This window comes from Artemia sp. Qi Xiang Cuo, chromosome 2 (genome assembly GCF_049724085.1).
Source record: "Artemia sp. Qi Xiang Cuo chromosome 2, ASM4972408v1, whole genome shotgun sequence".
Taxonomy (NCBI): Eukaryota; Metazoa; Arthropoda; class Branchiopoda; order Anostraca; family Artemiidae; genus Artemia; species Artemia sp. Qi Xiang Cuo.
The window spans coordinates 29134428-29152057 of NC_142795.1; the positions used below are offsets into that span (position 1 = coordinate 29134428).

Sequence of the window (17630 nt, forward strand, 5' to 3'; positions counted from 1 at the left end):
TTAAAAAATCGAGTAAATTTCCTCAGGCTTGTTGCCTTTGATGAGTAATACTAAACTTAATAAAATTTATATATTTAGAATCAGCATTATAAACACATTCTTTTGATACATTTATTGACATCAAAATTCCGTTTTTAAAAGTTTCGATTACTATTGAGCCGTATCGCTTGTTTTTTTATTGTTTTTTTTTATTACGTATATTTTATTACGTATATGAGGGGGTTCTGCCCTTAGTCAATACCAAGCTCATTACGTTAAAAGTTAAAAAAAAATTTGATTCACAAACCCCTGAATCACAAAGGCCGTTTAATTAGAATAGATAGCTCTTTTGAAAGCACTAAAAAAAAACTGTAGCTTAAAAAGCGAGGTATTGACTTGGAGGAGAACCCCCTCACATACGTTATAATTTCTGTTCGTTTTAAGTTCTAATATTCCTTCTTACATTTCAGTTGAAAAAACTTGGTTTTTTTTATTTAATTTCTGATCGTTTTTTAAATAATGCTTGGAAATCCGGCGCCCCCTTCATAGAAATGTCCCTTACCCCAAAGAAACATCCTCCACGGAAACATTCTCCAGAGTAACTCCCTCCTCTAGCGCCCCCTCCAGAAAAAATCCTTCCTGAAAATGGTTGTATACTTCCCAATAACCAATAAATAATGCTTGGAAGTCCGGTGCCCCCTTCATGGCGATTTCCCTTCCCCCATGAAAACTTCCTACATGAACAGATCCTCCAACATAACCCCCGACCCACCCTTCCCTCCCACTAGCAGAAAAAAAACCTCATGAAAACTTCTGTATACTTCCGAATAACCAATACTATATGTTAACATTGGGTAAAGTTCATATCTTTTAGCCCTCCCTCTGGGTACTTCGGGGGATTAAGTCATCCCAAAAGACATATTTATCATATTTTCGACCATGCTGAACAAAATGCCTATCTCAAAATTTTGATCGGGTGACTTTGGTAAAAAAATAAGCGTGGGAGGGGGCCTAGTTGCCCTCCATTTTTTTTGGTCAATTAAAAAGGGAACTATGAATTTTAATTTCCGTTCCAATTCGCCCTCCAATGTTATTGTTGGACTACTGGGTCTAAACTATCACCCCTGGGGAAAAAAAAAAAAAAAAAAAAACAAACAAACCAAAAAATAAAACACCAACCGGGAGCTTTCTTCTGGCAAAAAATGGAAAATTCCACATTTTTGTTGATAGGAGCTTGAAACCTCTACAGTAGGGTTCTCTGATACGCTGAATATGATAGTGTGATTTTCATTAAGGTTCTATATTTTTTAGGGGGTCTTTCCCCCTTTTTTTGAAAATCAGCCAAATTTTCTCAGGCACGTAACTTTTGATGGGTAGATCTAAACTTGATGAAAATTATATATTTGAAATCAGCATTGAAATCTGATTCTTTTGATACATCTATTGGCATCAAAAACCCGTTTTCTAGAGTTTCGGTTACCATTGAGCCGGGTCGCTCCTTACTTACAGTTCGTTACCACGAACTGTTTGATATGCTTGGCAGGCCTGCAACTCTGGATTTCAGCATAGGTTTATATAAAAAGTAGTTAAATAGTTTCAGAAAAGCAGATTTATTCTATGTGGGACTACATTAACTAAAAATTCGTTAAAGTATAAAAACAAAAATTTATAATTTGTTTCGACCCAAAGTTTCCTCACCACTCAATTTTTGATTGTCCTCTGGGGAATTGTAAGTAAACAGATCATAGCAGATTTAGTTCAATATTCAACCTAAAATTGTGTTAAAATATATAACATTTCGGCTGTTGTGTTGGATTTCTAAAAATCAAACTTGGTTGACTTAAATTTTATTTATAGGAACGACGTTTCTGACCTTCTTCGTTTTCTGAACCGTTGGATTCATATACCTTCTCTTCAGGATTCTTGAACGCTCGAAAAGCTTAAAAGACACACAAATTTAACCTAGAACAAACGAGCCAGAGAATTCTGATCGCTTGAAAAAGGATCGCTAGATTGCAAATTGTAACAGTATTTTTTTTTTTTTATGTTATGAGAATTAAAAACATAGCTCGAAATAAACCTTAAAACCTTGCAGGATATGTTATAATTGCTCTTCTTTTTGGTAGTTTCTGCTCGTTTTGAGTTTCACTTGGTTATTTATTATAATTTCTGTTCCTTTTGAGTTTCATTTATTTATCCATATCACTTTATGTTAGTTGTGCGCATAAAAAATTTGATTTTTTTTTTCTGCTCATCTTTGGTTTAATGTAACATTTTGCTTTTTTTGAAAAGCTTCTTTTGGGGAATTTCTTCATTAATTTTTTTTGAAACAATGGGGGTTCTTGCAGGTTATTGGTATTGCTAGGCATCCCTTGGTAATTAATGAAGAATATAAGCTATGTTTCTTTGTTTCCAAGAAATAATTAAATAGAAAACTACAGGGTTTCCAAAGACAAATAATAGTCGGTCAAGCAAAAATTAAAAAAACACACATTTTGATAAATATGAAGTCGGGATAGAAACTTTTCCATTTTGTTTTTCAAGATGTTTGAAGGTGTTTAAGATCCAGTATTCCGTTTGCTAATTTGGATGTTATGGAGGATAAATAAAGTAATGTTTATAGTACTTTCGGTCGGTACTAACGGGATCATTACTTACTAAAACCGTTTTTCTAGGAAAGCATAAGTCAGAAATAAATATGAAACAGAAACCAAGTATATGCTTATGTAATACCTCCCCCTCCCTTCCAAGAGCAAGAAATTTAAAGCCACAAGAGGTAAATATTTAAGTGTGTTTCAATGTATATGTTGTTGCTCTAACTGACAAAAATGTTGGAAAAAATTAAACCCTCGGGATCCTGTTTAAAAGGTATCAAAACTGACATCCAATTTACTGGATTTCTTTCGATACCGGGAGTAGCTAGCTGCTATCCCGAATTCAGGTCCCAAAGAGTACCGCCCCTGGATACCAGAGAACCCATTTTTGCGGGATCCGCAAGAAATATCTCTATGAGAATTTTGATTTGCAAGTCAATACAGCGGAGCCTCCGTCATGAAATTTTTAAGGTATTCTTCAGCACCATGTCTAATTATGTGATAACTTTTCTGATTTTTTTTTTTTAAATATCTGTTTAATATACATAAAGATACAGAAAAACATTCACCCCCAATAGAGAGCAGAGCTCGTAAGGTTGGGTGTGTAAATAATGGGACACACACAAAACAAAACATCTCGTCATAGTCATAATAATAATAATAACAAAATAAATTAATTAACCAAAAAAAATATCAACAAAAACTTAGGAAATGAGGAATAAAAGAACAGAAGGGAGAAAAGAAATGCTGGGCAGGGAAGAAAAAATTAAAAGCCATATATTTTATAGTTTTAAGTCTTTGTGGATGTAACTTCTCAATATGCAGAAATTTATGCTCTTATTAAGTCTGAAATTTATATAAAATAATTTTTAATTACTGTTCTTTTTATGTTTTAATGTCGCTGCTTACCTTCAGTTGAAAAAACTTGTTTTTTTAATATATATAAAAGTGATAAGATTAAGTGAGTTACAATTGAATACTCTTTACATTACTATAGATAAGATTTGTTTTACATATAATTATAACATTGAAAATTCAAAAATTGACGAGATTTCCAGGGATTAATATCAATATAAACTAAACAATCAATTTGCTTTAATCAGTTATTTTCAGTCGCCTTGATTATTAAGATGATGTTTTTTTGTTAATATTCTGACAAGTGAAAACTAGACGATTCCAAATAGCCTACGTATTGTTCTCAGTAAAATGCAAACAACACTTATGCCACTCAGGTGATTTGAGACGAAGGAGGAGTAACACTACTCTTACTTGTAAACCATCATTAGCCATATTGTATTATGTTATGGCCGCACTTTTGTTTATGTTCTAACAAGCAGAAAAGACACTGCTACAAATACAAATCGTTTTAAGTAAAGCACAAATGACACGATAGCCCTTAGAAGCTTTAGGGGAAGTAGCCCTATTCCTGCCCGTGGCAATTTCTGTTTGTATAAGGTTTGACTTGATTATTCATTTTGACTTCTATTCGTTTTGGGATTTAGTTATTTGTCTACGGCAGTAACTTTTATCTTTATGTTTATTGCGGTTATTTATTCTATTTTCTTTTGGTTTTTATTTACTCATTTACAGTAATTTCTATTCGGTTTAAGTTATTGTAGAACTTTATTTCAGTTGATCTTTGGTTTTAATATGGGTCCGTAATTTTCTTGAAAAGCTTTTTTTTTTTAATAATTCCTTAAATTAATTATTATAGAAACCATAGGAGTGTAGTTGGGTTTCTCCTGCCTCAATAGCATATATATATGGTTACTACCGTCGAGAAATATTCTTTTTACTTACCAAATTTTCCAAGCACTGGTCCACTCCAAAGACAATTAACAGCAACTAATGGTGATAGTATTATCATAAGTAGATCACTTATTGCTAAGTTCAGGACAAGAATATTCGGGGTAGTCAATAGCTTTTTGTTGCTAAAAAATAAAACGTCTTTCAGTATACAATTGTTTGTATATCATATTGTTCATTATAATCAGCCGAATACCGGAGTTATTATAACAACGTCAAAATAAAATGAACCAATCTTAGTGTTAAATCTAAATGTGCAAAACTCACAAAGCTTGAAACCATCAAAACAGATTAACAAAAACCTGTCCCCTTTTTACAAAGATCAATCAAATCTTAGACATGACTAAAGAGCATTCAGTATTTGGAACTTCTAATCACTTTCTCCCATCAGAGGCAACACTATAGCGTTGCCTATAGTAAAGGACATACGGCTCCGATGTTTTATTATTATTATTAATTTTTTTTCCCAGAGACATTCATATGGAAAAGATGGTCGCATAAACTTCGGAGGGGGCTCATTTGATTGGAAATCGGAAGTTCCAGTGCCGTTTTTCAGAGTCAAATGTGATCGAAGGGAAACTAGCCCCCCATGCCGTTTTTCCCCAAATACATCAGATAAAAATTTAATATAACAATTTGGTTAAAATTAGTTCAAAAATCAGATAACAAAAATTCCGGAGTCGACAAAACCCCCAAGGGCCCGGGGACATGCGTTGTAAGTTATGCGCTGGGGGCATATATCGTTATTATGGAAGGAATGCTCGTATAAACTACACAAAGTTCTCATTTCATCGGAAATTCAAAATTCTAGGTGACTTTTCAAGACTCAAAAGTGATCGGAGGGCAACTAGCCCTCTTCCCACACCCTTTTTCCCCAAATGCGTCTGATAAATTTTGAGACAGCCATTTTGTTAAAAATATTTCAAAAATCAGAAAAAAAAAACTCCAGAGTTGACACAACCTCCAGGACCCGGGGGCAGGCATTGTAAGTTATGCCATGGGGGGATATATGGTTCCTATGGAAGGGATGCTCGTATGAACTTCAGAGAGGCTCATTTGATTGGAATTGAAAACTCTAGATCACTTTTCAAGAGTCAAAATAGATCGGAGGAGTAGAATGTATCTATGGAATTCTATCGCACTATGTTCCTTCCTGTGCTATGTGCTTACTTTACGTTCCTTGGCACCTCTCCAGAGCATGTACTTATGGATTTGCTTGGTTTATGTTCCTTCCTATGCTATTCTAGGAGCTTATGTTCCTTGGCGTCTTTCCAGAGCATGTACTTATGGATTCTAGCCGACTATGTTCCTTCCTGTGCTATTTGGGGAGATTACGTTCCTTGACACCTTTTCAGGGTATGTACTTATGGATTTGGGTGGATTATGTTCCCTCCCATGCTATTCTAAGGGTTCATGTTCCATCCCATGCTATTCTATAGCGCTATGTTCCTTCCTATGCTATTCTAAGGGTTTATGTTCCTTCCTATGCTATTCTAAAGGTTTATGTTCCTTCCTATGCTATTCTAAGGGTTTATGTTTTTTCCATGCTATTCTATGGCCTTATGTTCCTTCCTGTGTTATTCTATGGGACCTATACACGTAATTAAACACGTTTTGCTTATGTCCCCTTGGTACCTTTCCAGCAAGCAGGGATTCCCCTCCGGTTCCTACACATTGCAAAAAAAGTGAGCGGGAATTCCCCAGACAAGTTTGTTTCAACTCCAAGTTTTTCAACAAGACTGTTTTTTGAGCCAACATCTGTTTTTAGGGGTCCAATCAGAGACATCGGAGCTTGGAAGATGGAGAAAAAAAGGGTTAAAGTGATTAGCAGTTAAGGTAACCCTGAAGAGCATGTTAATTCATACCTTATTTATTATAAATTTGGAACAATATCAATCTATGAAAAGGGTTAACGATGATAAAATGGTCTTATGACTTCACCTAGCTTTACTTCTTCGATGTGTTCCGTATAATACACAAGTGGTGTTTGAACAGTGTTGTCAATTTAAAATAGAGTCTAACGTTATAGTAAACTAAAAAGTTGATACTAAGAGAGATGAAGATGGCAAGAAAAGAATTTTAATGAAGAAATTCAGAAAAAAACTTAGAAATCCTTGCAAATCAAGTAGTAAGGAGTCTGTGAGTATGAACCATCAAGGATCATAAGCACCAACGATCCTAACCACCAGAGACCTCAACCCCCCAAAGGTCCACATATCCCCAAATTCGAAAGGACACCCCTCCTCCCCCCCCTCCAACTTTTAGGCCCCCTCCCCTCATTTTTTGTTCTGATTTTTTTTCTTTTTTTTGGCAATTGACATTTTTCTCTGATAACAAGTATCATTCATTGCGATCGTAGCTTTCAAATGTGAAACTTAAGTCCATTTTTGGATCGAAAAATAAACTATTTCTTTAAAATCCGAGCTAATAAGGGTTTTTGACCGTAAACTCTAGTTTTTTGTAAGAAAATTATGGAAAATAAAATTCTCTGGTTCAAATGTGAAACTTAAGTCCTTTTTTGAATCGAAAAATGAAACTATTTCCGTAAAATCTGAGCTAATTAGGGTTTTTGACCGTAAACTATAGTTTTTTGTAATAAAAATTATGGAAAATACAATTCACTGGTTCAAATGTGAAACTTAAGTCCATTTTTGAATCAAAAAAATAAACTATTTCTGTAAAATCTGAGCTAATAAGGGTTTTTGACCGTAAACTCAAGTTTTTTGTAAGAAAAATATGGAAAATACAATTATCTGGTTCAAATGTGAAACTTAAGTCCATTTTTGGATCGAAAAATAAAAATATTTCCGTAAAATCTGAGCTAATACGGGTTTTTGACCGTAAACTCTAGTTTTTTGTAAGAAAATTATGGAAAATACAATTCTCTGGTTCAAATTTTAAACTTAAGTCCATTTTGGATCTAAAAATAAAAAAATTTATGTAAAATCTGAGCTATTTAGGTTTTTTGACCTTAAAATCTAGTTTCTTGTAAGAAAATTAGGGAAAATAAAATTCTCTGGTTCAAATTTGAAACTTAAGTCCATTTTTGGATCAAAAAAATAAATTATCTATGTAAAATCAGAGCTAATAAGGGCTTTTGATCGTAAACTCTAGTTTTTTGTGTAATAAAATTATGGAAAATACAATTCTCTGGTTCAAATGTGAAACTTAGAGTCCATTTTTGGATCGAAAATATAAAACTATTTCCGTAAATTCTGAGCTAATAAGGGTTTTTGACTTGAAGCTCTAGTTTTTTGTAAGAAAATTATGGAAAATACAATTCTCTGGTTCAAATGTGAAACTTAAGTCCTTTTTTGAATCGAAAAATGAAACTATTTCCGGAAAATCTGAGCTAATTAGGGTTTTTGACCGTAAACTATAGTTTTTCGTAAGAAAATTATGGAAAATACAATTCTCTGGTTCAAATGTGAAACTTAAGTCCATTTTTGGATCAAAAAAATAAACTATTTCTGTAAAATCTGAGCTAATAAGGGCTTTCGACCGTAAACTCAAGTTTTTTGTAAGAAAATTATGGAAAATACAATTCCCTGGTTCAAATGTGAAACTTAAGTCCTTTTTTGGATCGAAAAATAAAACTATTTCCGTAAAATCTGAGCTAATAAGGGTTTTTGACTGTAAACTCTATTTTATTGTAAGAAAACTAGGGAAAAAGTAATTTTTTGGCTCTACTTTGGAACTGAATTCCAGTTTTTGATCGAAAAATAAACTACTTCCGTAAAATATAAACTAAACAGGGATTTTGACCCTGAATTCTAGTTTCCTGTCTTAGAAAATTGGAATAAAAAATTCTATGGTGCAAATGTGAAGATTAAGTCCGTTTATGGATCGAAAAATAAAACTATTTCATTTAAATCTGAGCTAATTAGGGTTTTCGACCATAAAGTCTAGTTTTTTGTAAGAAAAGTATGGAAAATACAATTCGTTGGCTCATAGGTGAAAGTTAAGTCCATTTTTCGTTAAGTCTCAGAGTGAATGAATTCCTTATCAACATCCCTTGTCAGATACATCAAATAAAATTGACAAAATCTAAATTTCAGAATGATTAAATGCTTTAAGAACATCTTTTATTGGATATGTCGGATAACGTTGACAAAATCTAAGTATCAGAGTGAATAAATATTTTTTATCAACATCCTTTGTCAGATACATTAAATAAAATTGATAAAATATAAGTGTTAGAGTGAATAATTTTTTTTTATCAACATCCTTTGTCAGATACAATGAGTAGAATTGACAAAATCTAAATTTTAGAATGAATAAAAGCCTTAACAACATCTTTTATGAGATATGTCAGATAAACTTGACAAAATCTATGTATCAGAGTGAGTAAATTATATATCAACATCCTTTTCTCGGATACATAGGATAAAATTGAAAGAATCTAAGAGTCAGTGTAAATAAATTTTTTTTATCAACATCCTTTGTCAGATACATCAAATAAAATTGACAAAATGTAAGTTTCAGAATGAATAAATTCATTATGAACATCCTTTGGCAGATACGTCGGATACAATTGACAAAATCTAAGTATCAGTGTGACTAAAATCTATATCAACATCCTTTTCTCGAATAAATAGGATAAAATTGACAGAATTTAAGAGTCAGTGTGAATAATTTTTTTTTTATCAAGATCCTTTGTCAGATACATCAAATAAAATGGACAAAATCTAAAGTTCAGAATGAATAAATTCATTATCAACATCCTTTGTCGGATATGTTGGATAAAATTGATAAAATATAAGTGTTAGAGTGAATAATTTTTTTTATCAACATCTATTGTCAGATATACCAAATAAAATTTACAAAATCTAAATTTCAGAATGAATAAATGCTTTAACAACATCCTTTATCGGATATGTCAGATAAAATGACAAAATCTAGATATCAGAGTGACTAAATTCTATATCAACATCCTTTTCTCAGATACAAAGGATAAAATTGACAAATTCTAAGTGTTAGAGCGAATAAATTTTTTTCATCAACATCCCTTGGAAAATACATCGGATAAAATTGACAAAATCTAAATTTCATAATGAATAAACTCATTATCAACATCCTTTGTCGGATATGTCGGATAAAATTGGCAAAATCTAAGTATCAGAGTGAACATTTTTTATCAACATCCTTTGTCAGATATGTCGGATAAAAATTGACAAAATATAAGTGTCAGAGTGAATAATTTTTTTTTCATCAACATCCTTTGTCAGATACATCAAATAAAATTGACAAAATCTAAATTTCAGAATAAATAAATACTTTAGCAACATCCTTTATCGGATATATCAGATAAAATTGACAAAATCTAAGCATCAGAGTGACTAAATTCTATATCAGCATGCTTTTCTCGGATACATAGGATAAAATTGAAAAATTCTAAGTGTTAGAGTGAATAAATTTTTTTTTATCAAAATCCTTTTGCATATACATCAGATAGAATTGACAAAATCTAAATTTCACAATGAATAAATGCTTTAACAACATCCTTTGTCAGATATGTCGGATAAAATTGACAAAATCTAAGTATCAGAATGAATATTTTTTTTATCAACATTCTTTGCTAGATACATCGAATAAAATTGATAAAATATAAGTGTCGGAGTGAATAAATTTTTTATCAACATCCTTTGTCAGATACATCATATAAAATTGACAAAATCTAGATTTCAGAATGTATAAATTCATTATCAACATGCTTTGTCGGATATGTCGAATAAAATTGACAAAACCTAAGTATCAGAGTGACTAAATTCTATATCAACATCCTTTGTCGGATATGTCGGATAAAATTGTCAAAATGTAAGTATAATAGTGAATAATTTTTATATCAACATCCTTTGCCAGATGCATCGAATAAAATTGATAAAATATAAGTGTCAGAGTGAATAAATTTTTTTATCAACATCCTATGTCGGATATTTCAGATAAAATTGACAAAATCTAAATTTCAGAATGAATAAATTCATTATCAACATCCTTTGCCGGATATGTCGGATAAAATTGACAAATTCTAAGTATCAGAGTGACTAAATTCTATATCAACATCCTTTTCTCGGATACATAGGATAAAATTGACAGAATCTAAGCGTCAGTGTGAATAAATTTTTTTTATCAACATCCTTTGTCAGATACAAAAAATAAAATTGACAAAATCTAAATTTCAGAATAAATAAATTAATTATCAACATCCTTTGCCGGATATGTCGGATAAAATTGACAAAATCTAAGTATCAGAGTGACTAAATTCTATATCAACATCCTTTTCTCGGATACATAGGATAAAATTGACAAAATCTAAGCGTCATTTTGAATAATTTTTTTATCAACATCCTTTGTCAGATACATCAAATAAAATTGACAAAATCTAAATTTCAGAGTGAATAAATTCATTATCAACATCCTTTGTCGGATATGTAGGATAAAATTGATAAAATCTAAGTATCAGAGTGATTAAATTCCCTATCAATATCATTTTCTCGGATACATGGGATAAAATTGATAAAATCTAAGTATCAGATTGAATAAATGCTTTACCAACATCCTTTAAATGCATTATCAACATCATTTGTCGGCTATATTGGATAAAATTGACAAGAAAGACCTGGAGTGTACACCGCGACGGCGCATACATAGTGAGAGAGACATGCAAAGTCGACATAGCTTTATTTCATTTTTTATGGTTAATTTAGACGAGGTTACTTGCGCGTACGTAACCTCGTCTAAATTAACCATAAAAAATGAAATAAGGCTATGGTGACTTTGCATGTCTCTCTCACTATGTATCCGAGTATCCGAGAAAATGATTTTGATATGGAATTTAATCACTCTGATACTTAGATTTTATCAATTTTATCCTATATATCCGACAAAGGATATTGATAATGAATTTATTCACTCTGACACTTGGATTTTGTCAATTTTATCCGATGTAACTGGCAAAGGATGTTGATAAAAAAATATTCACTCTAACACTTAGATTATGTCAATTTTAATCTATATATCTGAGAAAAGGATGTTGATGTAGAATTTAACCACTCTGATAGTTAGATTTTGTCAATTTTATCCGACAAATCTGATAAAGGATGTTGTTAAAGCATTTATTCTTTCTGATATTTAGATTTTGTCAATTTCTATTCGATGTATCTGACAAAGGATGTGGATAAAAAAAAATTATTCACTCTGACACTTAGATTCTGTCAATTTTATTCGATGTATGTGGCAAAGGATGTTGTTAAAAAAATTATTCACTCTGACACTTATATTTTGTCAATTTTATCCGAAATATCTGAAAAAGGATGTTGATAATGAATTTATTCATTCTGAAATTTAGATTTTGTCAATTTTATCCGGTGTATCTGCCAATGGATGTTGATAAAAAAAATTAATTCACTCTAACACTTAGAATTTGTCAATTTTATCCCCTACATCCGAGAAAAGAATGCTGATATAAAATTTAGTAACTCTGGTACTTAGATTTTTTTAATTCTAACTGACTTATCCGATAAAGGATGTTGTTAAAGTATTTTTTCATTCTGAAATTTAGATTTTGTCAATTTTATTTGATGTATCTGACAAAAGAATGTTGATAAAAAAAAATTTATTCACTCTGTCACTTATATTTTGTCAATTTTATCCGACATATCTGACAAAGGATGTTGATAATGAATTTATTCATTCGGAAATTTAGATTTTGTCAATTTTATTTGATGTATCTGACAAAGGATGTTGATAAAAAAATTATTCGCAATGACGCTTAGATTTTGTAAATTTTATCCGACATATCCGACAAAGGATGTTGATAATTAATTTATTCACTCTGAAACTTATATTTTGTCAATTTTATTTGATGTATCTGACAAAGGATGTTGATAATGAATTTATTCATTCTGAAATTTAGATTTTGTCAATTTTATTTGATGTATGATAAAACAAAGGATGTTGATAAAAAAAATTTATTCACACTGACGGTTAGATTCTGTCAATTTTATCCTATTTATCCAAGAAAAGGATGTTGATATAGAATTTAATCACTCTGATACTTAGATTTTGTCAATTTTATCCGACATATCCGGCAAAGAATGTTGATAATGAATTTATTCATTCTGAAATTTAGATTTTATCAATTTTATCCGAAATATCCGATAAAGGATGTTGATAAAAAAATTTATTCACTTTGACACTTATATTTTATCAATTTTATTCGATGGATCTGGCAAAGGATGTTGATATAAAAATTATTCACTCTTATACTTATATTTTGACAATTTTATCCGACATATCCGACAAAGGATGTTGATATAGAATTTAGTCACTCTGATACTTAGATTTTGTCAATTTTATCCGACATATCCGACAAAGCATGTTGATAATGAATTTATTCATTCTGAAATCTAGATTTTGTCAATTTTATTTGATGTATCTGACAAAGGATGTCGATAAAAAAAAATTTCACTCTGACACTTATATTTTATCAATTTTATTCGATGTATCTGGCAAAGGATGTTGATGAAAAAATTAATCACTCTGATACTTAGATTTTGCCAATTATATCCGACATATCCGACAAAGGATGTTGATAATGAATTTATTCATTCTGAAATTTAGATTTTGTCAATTTTATCCGATGTATCTGCCAAAGGATGTTGATAAAAAAAATTTATTCACTCTATCACTTAGAATTTGTCAATTTTATCCTGTCAATCCGAGAAAAGGATGCTAATATAGAATTTAGTCACTCTGATGCTTAGATTTTGTCAATTTTATCCGACATATCCGATAAAGGATGTTGTTAAAGTATTTATTTATTCTGAAATTTAGATTTTGTCAATTTTATTTGATATATCTGACAAAGGATGTTGATAAAAAAAAGTTATTCACTCTGACACTTATATTTTGTCAATTTTATCCTACATATCCGACAAAGAATGTTGATAAAAAAATGTTCACTCTGATACTTAGATTTTCCCAATTTTATCCGACATATCCGACAAAAGATTTTGATAATGAATTTATTCATTATGAAATTTAGATTTTGTCAATTTTATCCGATGTATTTTCCAAAGGATGTTGATAAAAAAAATTATTCACTCTAACACTTAGAATTTGTCATTTTTATCCTATGTATCCAAGAAAAGGATGTTGATATAGAATTTAGTCACTCTGATACTTAGATTTTGTCATTTTATTCGACATATCCGATAAAGGATGTTGTTAAAGCATTTATTCATTCTAAAATTTAGATTTTGTCAATTTTATTTGATATATCTGACAATAGATGTTGATAAAAAAAAATTATTCACTCTGACACTTATAATTTTATCAATTTTATCCGACATATTCGACAAAGGATGTTGATAATGAATTTATTCATTCTGAAATTTAGATTTTGTCAATTTTATTTGATGTATCTGACAAAGGATCTTGATAAAAAAAAATTATTCATGCTGATACTTAGATTCTTTCAATTTTATCCTATGTATTCGAGAAAAGGGTGTTGATATAGAATTTAGTCACTCTGATACTTAGATTTTGCCAATTTTATCCGACATATCCGACAAAGGATGTTGATAATGAATTTATTCATTCTGAAATTTAGATTTTTCAATTTTATTTGATGTATCTGACAAAGGATGTTGATAAAAAAAATTTATTCACACCGACACTTAGATTCTGTTAATTTTATCCTATGTATCCGAGACAAGGATGTTGATAAAAAATTTTAGTCACTCTGATACTTAGATTTTGTCGATTTTATCTGACATATCTGATAAAGGATGTTGTTGAAGCATTTATTCATTCTGAAATTTAGATTTTTTCAATTTTATTTGATGTATCTGACAAAGGATGTTGATAAAAAAAAATTATTCACACCAACACTTAGATCCTGTCAATTTTATCCTATATATCCGAGAAAAGGATGTTTATATATAATTTAGTCACTCTGATACTTAGAATTTGTCAATTTTATCCAACACATCCGATAAATTACGTTGTTAAAGCATTTATTCATTCTGAAATTTAGATTTTTTCAATTTTATTTGATGTATCTAACAAAGGATGTTGATAAAAAAAATTTATTCACTCTAACACTTATATTTTATCAATTTTATTCGATGTATCTGACAAAGGATGTTGATAAATAAAATTTATTCACTCTAAAATTTAGATTTTGTCAACTTTTTCCGGCAAAGGATGTTGTTAAAGCATTTAATCATTCTGAAATTTAGATTTTGTCAATTTTATTTGATGTATCTGACAAAGGATGTTGATAACGAATTCATTCACTCTGAGACTTAACGAAAAATGGACTTAAGTTTCACCTATGAACCAACGAATCGTATTTTCCATAATTTTCTTAAAAAAACTAGAGTTTACGGTTGAAAACCCTTATTAGCTCAGATTTTACGGAAATAGTTTTATTTTTCGATCCAAAAATGGACTTAAGTTTCACATTTGAACCAGAGAATTGTATTTTCCATAATTTTATTACAAAAAACTAGAGTTTACGGTCAAAAACCCATATTAGCTCAGATTTTACAGAAATAGTTTATTTTTCGATCCAAAAATAGACTTAAGTTTCACATTTGAACCAGAAAATTGTATTTTCCATAATTTTCTTACAAAAAACTAGAGTTTACAGTCAAAAACCCTTATTAGCTCAGATTTTACGGAAATAGTTTTATTTTTCGATCAAAAAATGGACTTAAGTTTCATACTTCAACCAGAGAATTGTATTTTCCATAATTTTCTTACAAAAAGCTAGAGTTTACGGTCGAAAACCCTTATTAGCTCAGATTTTACATAAATAGTTTATTTTTTTGATCCAAAAATGGATTTAAGTTTCACATTTGAACCATAGAATTGTATTTTCCCTAATTTTCTTACAAAAAACTATTTTTTACGGTCAAAAATCCTAATTGGCTCAGATTGTACGGAAATAGTTTTATTTTTCGATCCATAAATGGACTTAAGTTTCACATTTGAACCAGAGAATTGTATTTTCCATAATTTTCTTACAAAAAACTAGATTTTACGGTCAAAAACCCTTATTAGCTCGGATATTACGGAAATAGTTTTATTTTTCGATTCAAAAAAGGACTTAAGTTTCACATTTGAACCAGAGAATTGTATTTTCGATAATTTTCTTACAAAAAACTAGAGTTTACGGTCAAAAACCCTTATTAACTCAGATTTTACAGAAATAGTTTATTTTTTGATCCAAAAATGGACTCAAGTTTCACATTTGAAAGCTACGATCACAATGAATGATACTTGTTATCAGAGAAAAATGTCAATTGCCAAAAAAAAGAAAAAAAATCAAAAAAAAAATGAGGGGGGGGGGGGCAAAAAGTTGGAGGGGGAGGAGGGGTGCCCCTTCGAGTTTTGGGATATGGGGACCTTTGGGGGGTTGAGGTCTCTGGTGGTTAGGATCGTTGGTGCTTATGATCCTTGATGGTTCGTACTCACAGACACCTTACTACTTGATTTGCAAGGATTTCTAAGATTTTTTCTGAATTTCTTTATTAAAATTCTTTTCTTGCCATCTACATCTCTCTTAGTATCAACTTTTTAGTATACTATAACGTTAGACTCTATTTTAAATTGACGACACTGTTCAAACGCCACTTGTGTATTATACGGAACACATCGAAGAAGTAAAGCTAAGTCAAGTCATAAGACAATTTTATCATTGTTAACCATTTTCATAGATTGATATTGTTCCAAATTTATAATAAATAAGGTATGAATTAACATGCTCTTCAGGGTTACCTTAACTGCTAATCACTTTAACCCTTTTTTTTCTCCATCTTCTAAGCTCCGATGTCTCTGATTGGACCCCTAAAAAACAGATGTTGGCTCAAAAAAACAGTCTTGTTGAAAAACTTGGAGTTGAAACAAACTCGTCTGGGGAATCCCCGCTCACTTTTTTTGCAATGTGTAGGAACCGGAGGGGAATCCCCGCTCGCTGGAAAGGTACCAAGGGGACATAAGCAACACGTGTTTAATCACGTGTAGAGGTCCCATAGAATAACACAGGAAGGAACATAAGGCCATAGAATAGCAAGGAAGGGAACATAAACCCTTAGAATAGCATAGGAAGGAACATAAACCTTTAGAATAGCATAGGAGGGAACATAAACCCTTAGAATAGCATGGGAAGGAACATAGCGCTTAGAATAGCATGGGAGGGAACATAAGCCCTTATAATAGCATGGGAGGGAACATAATCCACCCAAATCCATAAGTACATACCCTGAAAAGGTGTCAAGGAACGTAATCTCCCCAAATAGCACAGGAAGGAACATAGTCGGCTAGAATCCATAAGTACATGCTCTGGAAAGACGCCAAGGAACATAAGCTCCTAGAATAGCATAGGAAGGAACATATACCAAGCAAATCCATAAGTACATGCTCTGGAAAGGTGCCAAGGAACGTAAAGTAAGCAAATAGCGCAGGAAGGAACATAGTGCTATAGAATTCCATAGATACATTCTACTCGGCGGGCAACTACCCCCCCCCCCCCCCAAACGCTGTTTTCCCCAAACCAATCCGATAAAAAATTTTAAATAGCCATTTTGTTAAAAATAGTTCAAACATCAGATAAGAAAAACTCCGGGGTCAACATAAACCGCCAGAGCCCGGGGGCAAGTGTTATAAGTTATGTTCCTGGGGAATATAAGGTTTTTATGTAAGAGGTCACTGTATAAACTTTAGAGATGGCTCATTTGATTGGGAATTGAAAGTTCTAGTTATATTTTTATGAGTCAAAAGGGATCGGATGGCATCTACCCTCCTCCCTCCCACACACGGAACCTCTTTTCCCCAAATACATCCAATCAAAATTTTGAGATTGCCAGTTTGTTTGAAATAGTCCAACGATCACTTAACACAAACTTCAGGGTCACCATACCCCCCTCCCCCCAGACCCCGAAAGAAAAGTTGTAACTTATGCTCTAGGGGCATATAAGGTTTTTATGGACGAAGTGGTCTTATAAGTCTCGAAAGGACTCAAATGATTAGAAATTAAAAGTTCTATTTCCCTTTTTAAGTGTCAAAAGGGATCGGATGGTAATTAGCCATCCCCCCCGCATCCCCCTTTTCCCCAAATGCGTTCGAACGAATTTTTTATATAGTCATTTTGCTCAAAATAGACCAAAGAATATATAACAAAATATCCTGAGATAATAAAGCCCCCCCCCTCCCCGAATCTGGGGTCAATTTATGCCCCGGAGG

The 17630-nt window shown here is 31.5% G+C and overlaps 1 protein-coding gene across 1 annotated transcript in view; it reads right to left on the reverse strand.

Annotated features, from left to right (window-relative positions):
- LOC148955103 (cathepsin S-like) overlaps positions 1-3863 on the reverse strand; it is a 42477-nt gene extending 38614 nt beyond the window's left edge. The window contains 1 exon segment of the mRNA XM_089106131.1: positions 3843-3863. Coding sequence (XP_088962257.1) covers positions 3843-3863 — 21 coding nt within the window.
- Between the last annotated feature and the right edge of the window lie 13767 nt (positions 3864-17630).